Source organism: Vicia villosa, linkage group LG6 (genome assembly GCF_029867415.1).
Source record: "Vicia villosa cultivar HV-30 ecotype Madison, WI linkage group LG6, Vvil1.0, whole genome shotgun sequence".
NCBI classification, from domain to species: Eukaryota; Viridiplantae; Streptophyta; class Magnoliopsida; order Fabales; family Fabaceae; genus Vicia; species Vicia villosa.
Window position 1 is genome coordinate 156893954 of NC_081185.1, and position 9999 is coordinate 156903952.

At 32.3% G+C, this 9999-nt stretch overlaps 2 protein-coding genes across 2 annotated transcripts; both read right to left on the reverse strand.

Annotated features, from left to right (window-relative positions):
- Nucleotides 1-670: 670 nt before the first annotated feature.
- LOC131615094 (GDSL esterase/lipase At4g01130-like) lies at nt 671-3107 on the reverse strand. The gene is made up of 6 exons (XM_058886599.1): nt 3083-3107; nt 2643-2909; nt 1849-2070; nt 1579-1739; nt 1219-1489; nt 671-945 (listed from the first exon to the last, which is right to left on the reverse strand). Exons 1-6 carry the CDS (start codon nt 3105-3107, stop codon nt 677-679), a joined length of 1215 nt encoding a protein of 404 aa, XP_058742582.1. The 3' UTR covers nt 671-676.
- A 3246-nt stretch (nt 3108-6353) lies between these two features.
- Nucleotides 6354-9608, reverse strand: LOC131610723 (putative glucose-6-phosphate 1-epimerase). Its single transcript, XM_058882747.1, has 10 exons — nt 9374-9608; nt 9158-9284; nt 8321-8547; nt 8066-8140; nt 7879-7935; nt 7624-7787; nt 7323-7457; nt 7127-7229; nt 6923-7022; nt 6354-6770 (listed from the first exon to the last, which is right to left on the reverse strand). The coding sequence occupies exons 3-10, from the start codon at nt 8429-8431 to the stop codon at nt 6562-6564; spliced, it is 954 nt and encodes a 317-aa protein (XP_058738730.1). The 5' UTR covers nt 8432-8547; nt 9158-9284; nt 9374-9608; the 3' UTR covers nt 6354-6561.
- Between the last annotated feature and the right edge of the window lie 391 nt (nt 9609-9999).

The following is a 9999-nucleotide window of genomic DNA, read 5'->3' on the forward strand; positions in this document are numbered from 1 at the left end:
ATGACAATTTAATACATAAAGAATAAATAATAGTGGAACCATAGTTGTAGCAGGTGGACCCATACCTGTCATAACAATATCAATTGCACAAGTCTTGAGCTCCGAACCAATTTGTGCTAACCAGTCTTATCTCTTATTTTTTCTTTTGTCACTTCAATCTGTGCTAACCAATCTGCATTAGCATAGCCATTAGTCTTATCATAATGCTCAAGAAATACTACTTCTAAAATAATGATAGTCATTAAAAGAATAGGATAATAGTTTATGTTATTATAAATCTATAATTTTTTTTTTACGATATTACGGAGAAAAATATTTTAAGTATCTCTATTCCTAATGAATTAATATATCTTCCTATCTTTTATTCTTATTTTCAAATATTATTTTCTTTTTTATATTCATAAGACTTCTCTTTAATTTTTCTCATACTCTTTTCATTCATAATTTTTTTAGTTTCTATTTTTTATTATATTTTTTAACTTCTATTATTCACATATTTTATAACAAAATTGTATTTTGTAGACATTTTTCTATACATTCAATTATTATTTTTTACGGGTACCAGACATTTTTCTATTAAAAAATATACACTTGAAACAAATGCGCGTCACGTACCAGAACTCGTGCGAACGCACGGGTTTGTTACTAGTTTAAGATACAATATTGTTGAAGAGGATCAACCTATTTGTTGAAGATCACAATGTTGTTGAAATGGGAAAGGAGGATCAGAATATGATCCATTAAGAACAGCATATGCTATAAGCTTGTTTGCAACTTCTGTGGTGTGTATCCCATCCCAACTCACATACTTGTTAGGATCATCACATGCTTTTGCTGTCACTTTTTTCCCATCTATCTTGTTATTATATCCACAATATACTTTAGGATCGAAGTTGTACTCACCTACACCATAGCCACAACATGCTTTTGTACCATACTCAAGTCCTGTCATTATAACAAAAAATAACATAAAAGTCAGATTCTGTCAAAAAAAAAAAACATAAAAGTCAGATACTAACATATGTCGCAGTAGACATTGACATGTGTCAGGTCATATGTCAACATCTGTCAAATTAGACACTAGTCACGCGTTCAATTAGAAGTGTCTAGCTAACATATGTATATCATGAAAAATTAGAAGAGATAAATTAATATTCGAAGGACAAGTAAATGAAAGTAAAATTTTGAGAAATTAAGTTAAGATATGAATGTTCGCACCATGAGAAGAAGGATGCTGAAAAAGCTCCAATAGAACACTGTAGATATCCACATAAATGACAGAAGCATTTGATAAACTTTCTCTGGTTTGTTTCAATGCCTCCTTCAATAGTTTGTTATAGTTAACAACACCATTGTTGTAAGGTACCATACACCCAAATTCATCGAGATCTGTACTATTACGAGGAATCCCGGCTAGGAGTGCAGGGTAACACCCTACTGGTGCAAGATTAAATACCATGAATGTTCTTCCACCAAGATCATACAGCTCCTACAAATTTCATTGAGCCAAAATCCTAGTTAATATTTTTTTTTTCAATTTATAAAATCAATTTCTGTGACAGCAGAAGTTACTCTTACTTTAATGGTTGCAGCAATTTGTGAAACAATTTGAGAGAGAATCTCTCCCATTCCACCTTTGCCAATATCTGCTAACTTGTTAGTGAAATCATTTTGGCCAATATATAATGTATATAGAGATTTTCCAAATATATCCGGCGAAGGAAGTTTTGTATCTGAACAAAAATATATAAAAAAATCTGCATGTTACATATTAATCAAGAAGAAAAATAAAATGACTATAGTGCAGTACCTAAGTTTTATCCCAAAAAAGTTAGATTAGGAAGTTTGTGCATTTTGTACCTTGTTGATCAGCTTCTGTAACTTTGGTGACAAATTGTTTCATTTGGCTGAGCTGAATAGGAAGGAAGAAAGGGCTAATATCAGATATATAGACTGGAGTATTAGGAAAAAGCACATAGGAATCCAATGTAGCATAGTTGGCTCCATGTTTAAAATCAGATCCTATTGATTCTAGATATGGATTCAAATATGGAATTCCAATAGCTTGAGCTACAAAATTAAATAAATAAAAATGTTAGGTTGTTTACTCCCTCCGTTTTTTATTATAAGTCGTTTTAGACTTTTCACACAGTTTAAGAAAAATTATAATTAATGTATGAAAATGAGAAACTATGAAGGTTTTTACAAAATTATCCTTCATTAATGACATGTGAAAGATAAATTTATATAATTGAAAGGAGAGAGAATAATAAATATTTAAGGATATAATAGGAAAAATAGCATTAATTATTCATTGAAATTGTAAAGCGACTTATATTAAAATACAATTTTTTTTTCCAAAACGACTTATAATAAAAAACGGAGGGAGTATTAGATAATATATAGCTCTAATCATAGTAAAATATGACAAAATGATTATGAATGACATCAAATGTATACATTCAATTCTTATTGTTTATTTACTTAATATGTATTACATATTTACATTAATTAGTTTGTTAAAAATAAAAATAAAAAAATTAAGTAAAAAATTATTAGCTATTATAAGAATGAGATAAGTTATTTTTACTTATAAATGAATAATTTTTTAAGAAAATGAAAATAAACATTTTGATTATTACCAACAAAATCAATGATGAGCCTGCCATCCGAAGCCCGACCAATTGGTTTCTTGAAATAAGTCATTCCAAAGGGAGGAGGTTGAGAAGGAAATGCTGAAAAAAATGCACCAGTATCTGAATTTGAATCCCCAAAGTTAAAGATGCCTTTGAATTCACATTCACCATTATTCAAACCAACCAATGAAGTCAAAATGAACAAGAGCAACATATTGATGAATATCTTTGAATTAACTCTCTTGGCAAGAAAAAAATAGTCTATTATATGTCCTTTATATATTAAGGTTGAATAGTTTAAGTTTTAAATAAATATTTTTAAAAAAGTTGATTTAAACTTTATTGCATTTAATATTATAATTGGTCAAGCCTTGACTTAGCTTATATGGTAATGGTTTATTATCATTTTCAATGTATAAATCCTATTTTGACATCAAAAGTGACACCTGCACAGTAGGTTATTGGTCGCATATAATGAATAATGACATTTGTAATTTAAACTTTTCAACATCTTTATTTTTCTTGAAAACAATTTTAGTTAATGAAATATAAAAATTTAGTTAATATGATTTGTAGGTTTGTTTAATATGTGTTTTAACACGATATACAATTAGTGTTATTATTCATGTCAAGATAACATAACATTACTCATTGCACATTATACTAAGAACCGTTATAACTTGTTCACTACATTCATATTCTCTAATTTGTTAAACTATATAGCCTTGATTTCACCTTTTTCTAATGATATTTATATATTATTATACTTTTCATTAAAGATATTTATAGAAAATTTAAAATAAATTAATAAAAGCATGATTTAAATAGTTTTTTATACATTATTAATTTTGATATTTTATTATTTAACTACGAATTTGTTTAAATATTAAAATTTTAAAAAAATCACTTACATTTAAGATTAGTTTGAATAATTTTTTATAAATAAATATTTTGAAATATATCTTTTTACAAAATAGTAGACTTTAACCTAAAGAACGACATGTCAAGAACTCTTCGATTTGGATAAAACTTTCTCAATTACCTCTGCATCTATGGGGGGCAAAAAGTTTAAGCAAGATTAGGAGCACCAATGGTAAGCCGCTGGTTACAGATGAATGTACTACTAACAAACTTCATGTTTCGTATACCGGGATGGATTTTGGTGGAAGTAGATGTAACTCAAGATTTGGCTAAGGACATCACCATCAAAAAGATGGTAAACGGAGGAAGCTGAAACAACCCGTGAAATATGAATGGAAGTCCTTGTTTTATGATAACCGTCAAAAGTTCGACCATAAGTGTGGAGAGGTCAAGACTAGAAAGTTATGAAAACCTAAACTGAAACAACCTGAAAAGGTCAAGACACCACAAAAATTCCAAGAGTGGACTTCTAAAGATAGCAACATAGACAATGGCCTAAGGATGACAACGGGTCGGGTCGGGTGCGGGTTTCACACTACCCAAACCCGCACTCGAAATTGGCACCCGAATCCGAACTCAAACCCAAATGTTGTTCGGGTGGCAAAATAACACACACGCCCACACCCGTTGGGTTCGGGTTTTTTCACTCAAACCCGAACCCGTAACAAAATACACAAAATACATTTTTTCTACAACTTTCTGCAATATTATATATATATATATATATATATATATATATATATATATATATGCGCTAAATTACTCCCAAGGTCCTTTAAGTTATTTAATTGTAACAGCTTGGTCCTTCATATTATCAAATATGTGCACTATTATCCTTTTTTAACAAAGAAAATGTGCTAATTGTGGATGCAATTATTTTGAGTGGTATAAAAATGACGAAGTGCAACCAAAAATATAACAATCAACATTTCTAAATGTTTAAAATGAGAGAAAAAAGAGGCAGAAATCATCCAAAAGGACCAAGTTGTTACAAAAAAAACTTAAAGGACCAACATATTACAATTAAATAACTTAAAGGACCATGAAAGTAATTTAGCATATATATATATATATATATATATATATATATATATATATATATATATATATATATATATATATATATATATATATATATATATATATGTATGTATGTGTGTGTGTATATATATATATATATTTTATATATATATATATATATATATATATATATACATATATATATATATATATATATATATATATATATATATATATATATATATATATATATATATATATATATAAAATATATATATATATATACACACATACATATATATATATATATATATATATATATATATATATATATATATATATATATATATATATATATATATATATATAAGCGGGTGTAATTTTGGGTTTCGGGTTCGGGTTTAACACTACCCAAACTCGCACCTGAACCCAAACCCAGTCAACTCGGGTTTTCACTCGTTGACTCGGATTCGAGTGCGGGTGGGCCCTGCGGGTTTGGGTCTGCTTACCATCCCTACAAGGGTCTTGAAGAGACAAATTCTGACTTGACCAGAATCAACAAGAGTGAAAGAAACCGAGGCAAAGGAGTAATCCTTAAAAGCACGCCTAAATCAGTTCATTATGTAAATGATTTTGAGGCATTAGGAGTTTTGAATAATTTCCTAGTCATTCAAGATGGTGATCCATGTTAGTTTGGAACGTGCGGGGACTTAATAAAGCATGTAAGCTTAAAGAGATTAGCTCCCGTCTCCTAGAGCTTAGACCTACCGCTATTATTTTGCTTAAAACTAGGGTTAAACATGATAAGGCTCATATTGTTAGAAACAAACTCAAACTAAAAGGTAGTTATGTTGACAACTATCACTACTATGATAATGGAAGAATTTGGATGCATGGGGTCCCTACAAGGTTGACATTAAGCATGTTAGTAGCTCTAGAAAAATTATTCATTGTGGTGTTTATGAATTGAGTGAAGTTTATGCATTGGCTAACGGCTATTTATGCTCTTAATAAGTTAGAGCTAGGGAGAGTTTTGTGGGATGATATTGAGAGGTTACATGGGCAGCAACAAGGCCCTTGGTGTTTGCTTGGTGACTTTAACAATGTCCTAAAGGCTAAAGATAGAACTGGGTGGTGACTGAGGCTGAATACATTAACTTGACAAATATGATGAGTAAAAATGGCCTATTTAAGAAGGATAATATAGGTGATTACTATACTTGGTTGAACAAACAAATCGAAAGGGCTGTCTATTCAAGAATTGATAGGGTTTTGGAGAACATGGAGTGGTTTCAAGACAACAAATTTCTCGATGGGCAAAGCAGCGGTTCGCTTAGCCAATGCTGGGCAAAGCAAGGGTTCGCCTAGCCAAGTGATGGGCAAAAGCAGAGTTAACCTCTAGAGATATTCTTGCCGGGCGGAGACAAGGTCTCTCTAATCTAATCGAGCTATGGCAGTTCAAAGTTTTCTTCAAAGCTAAGTTACTTCAAAGAGAATGAAGACACTCGATAGCCAAGATAGCAACCTCGCTAAGCGGAGCAAGGCGGTCTAATATTGCTTCAAGGACTTCTTAACTAAGTTACTTCAAATTGAATGAAGGATTTTTTGGCTAAGCGAGATAAGGGCGGCTCACCAAGGGAAGTATGGCACAAAAGCCAACTGGAGTCAAGGTATCTTAAAGTCGTGTACATTTGATTTAACCCATTGACGCTCTCCGATCTCCTCAAAAAAAAAAACTAATATTGCAATATAATTATTAATTTATTACATCAGGACTTTCACAAAAGATTTAGAATATCCGAAATTTGACAGCCATTCTCACAAAACAAAATAGGCTTTTCTTTCTAGAACTAGAAGTTGCATTGTAGCATAAAAACAAGACAGCAGAAAACCTGATACTCCTACAAATCACTACTATTTGCCATAAATAACTTATCAGAATGTAACACACTGATAAAATTATATTTTGTACAGTTCCATCTTCTCAAAGACCACTACTGTCGAGACCGACATTGTAGCTGCAAAAACTTGATGGCACAACGGAGAGTTGAAGCCGCCCTGTCCATTCCTCTCCAGGCTTCAAGTTCACAGGTTTCTCTATAACTGCTGCATCTACACATAGCATCTGTTTGTACTCCTCGTCTCCAAAGTCCACCATTGACTTCGATTTCTTCTCCCACGGATTCCACACGGCTGCAATCAAGCACAAACAAAGGTGTCACCAATATCAATGAAATCACCATAAAACTAAACACCATGGATGAAAGGTGTTGCATAGATTCTTAGTGTTGTTATCATTGAAGGAACTAGAAAGACAGTGTCCGGCTAAATAGTAAATAGCTTACCAACATCAGGGAGACCTTCCTTTTTTATAACATAAGTTTGTTTCCTCTCATGATCTAGAACTGCAATTACATTTGGGGAGCTAAGATAAACACGATCCACCTGCTCGGAAGAAGGGATCAATTTTGAAAACCTCTTCATTCATAGGCTAGGAATGCAGACCGAAAATTAAAAGCTTGACTTGTGTCATGTAACTAAACATATACCTCAGATTCAAATGTTATCGCATCTCCTTGTTCTGTAATACGTTCTTTCTGGAAAAGATTGTCCAGGTAATCAAGTGTCTCGAGACCTTCAATCCTTATCTCACTGTACATAATGTTAATGTTAATGTGAGTGCTAAATATCTCATTATACAGAATGGTAATGTTAATGTCAAGTACAAGAAAGCATTATTCATACCTAATGTCAGAAACCAATAGATATGTGTGATATGCAAACGAGAAACTAAATGGCTTTCCGTTGATATTCCTGATTCGTGATATCAGGGATAGGTCTCCGTCTTTCGTAACAGACACTCGAAGGCGGAACTCGAAACTGGTACAATTAGGTAATTGTTAGCTTATTGTGATTTGAAATTTGTATCCAACACAATAGGGAAAAGTAATATCAGATACATGTCAACTTCAAACAACCAAATGGTAGAAAAGAAAAACAGCAATCTCTACTTTGAGCAGTGGTTTTACGGCATTCAAGATAGTACCTATGTGGCCAGCATTTCATGTCTTCTTCAGATGATTTGAGTAGCAGGTCGACAAAGGATTTTCCACTGGAATCATTTGCAGGCAGAGGAGGAGGATTCTCGTCAACTGCCCACATTCTATTTCTTGCAAATCCATGCAGCTCCAGAGATCCACAGTTTCCAAACTATTATTTACAAATTTAGCTCTAAGTTATATGAGTTTTACATGTTAGCACTTATTAAGAAGATTTGAGGCTGAATATTCAAAATACGTACCTGTGGAAAACATATAGGAATTCCTCCCCGCGTTGCTTTTAGCGCCTTCGAAATTGTCTACAGTCAATCGCAAATAAGAGAAAGTAATAAAATATGTCGGTTTACCACTTTACAAAGTAAAATTGATTACAGATCTATAATTTGCACAAAGTTATCATCTCTAGAGCAAGGTGCCAAAAAGACACACCTTGCTGCTTGTGAATAGAAGTTCTTCTCCCTGCTCATTACGCCATGAAGTGACCTGTGCTCCAAGTAAGCTCACCTAATTTCAAGAAAAGACGGTTAATCTTCCTATACCACTTCAATTATAAGCTCAACCTAGAAATATATGAACCAAGTTTTACTTATCATGTATTCATATTGAAAGTTATAAATGATAAAATCACGATTTCATCGAATGTTAAAACTGATGAGAACTCGTCAATCAACCAGTTCTTCTCACCCGTGCTGAAGCACCTTGTGGAGTCCGAAGTACAACTTGACCGATTCCATTCTGGTCCTTTGTAATTTCAGTTGCTGCTCTAAAGTCCCATACTGCTGCAGAATGCCCCATCTAAATTAATTTAGGTTGTCTATTTCTCTACTCGCCGAGCAAAATCTACTACCTTTCTTGAATTCAGAACACGCGAAAGCTTAAGATTGTAGGGGCATCCAGAGTCCACGCCTACCCTGAAACAGACAAGTGAATTAGCTGTCAATCAAAAGCAAAATCTCAATACAATTACTCACCTAATCTATCCTCAGCGGTATGATTCAGATCAAGGACATGAAACTATGGGTGTATGTGAAAATTCCATTAAAGCCCCGAAAGACAAAAACATAAACATTTGGCAATTGAATATCAAACAACCTGGCACAGACCAAAACATGTCCCTTGAAACTTGTCCAATTTAGAGCAGAGAAAGACAATTAGATACCGAAGGAACTTGGAAAGATTCAACAATTTTACACAATGCATAAAACAAAGACACATGACAAAAATAAACTTCTTCAAGAATCAAGAATACAACCAAAATAATAATGACAAAAACACTAGTTCTTTCAAGATAATGCAACTTATGGAAAATACTACAACAGAATACCCTCGAACTCCCGAGTTCGAATCATGACTGTAACAATTTTTGGTCATACTTTGCTTACCTCCCGAACAAACCCCTGACTATATAGCCCTCTTCCTCTAAGAACCATATGGGGTTAGGACCAAGAAAATCCACTCAAACTCAAGACATTGCTACACAATTAACTTCTATTTAATCAAGCAATCAAAAATTGTACTTACATTAGCAATCTTGAACCAGTAATTCTAGCAAAACCCGCAAATCTATACAAGTTTTTGAACGATAATGCATGATTGCTGTCAAATATGTTCAGAAATTCAAGCATCCAACGACAAGAAGAACCAATACCTGTTCAAAAAAAATGCAAGAAGCCAAAGGGATGAGATAGAGAGTGTTGAGATGTGTGACAAACAAAGAACTAAAAAGTTGAAAGGTACCCTTTTCTTAGAAGTATTCAATCAAACACAAAACTTGCATATGAATTAAGAAAAGTTAAAAACTTTCAACCAACCCAAGATTCAAAAAACAATAAAAAAATAAAACTACATCAATAGTAGGTGGCAACAATACTATGGGAAAATGGGATAAACATTGGATTTAGTACACACAAGCTAAAGATAAGGAGAAAAAACCGGTTTCGTAAATTGTAAACTATGTCATATTGTGTTGATTACAAAACAGATCCAATCTAAGATTACATGTATACACAAACACAAACACATGTACAAACAAACAAATAATGTAACATTGTTTAATGTAAAATTCATGTAATAATTTGAATGTTGAAAAAAAGAGTAAAATATTAATGCAGTGTTTTGTTTCAGTTACATTTTCAGGTTGAAAGGTACGTTTAGGTTTTGGAGTGTGGTGGTTGAGGATGAAGTTGAAAATAAATTTGAATGGTGAACTTAGCTATCACATTATTCACATCATAATCATAGTATTATTATAAGAAAATGCGTATGTGTTGGGGTTTTTTGCGGTTTTGTACTAATGTGTTGTGGAAAATGGATTTGTCAGTTATATTTAGGGCTTATCTGAAATTTGTCTTATTTTTATTTTT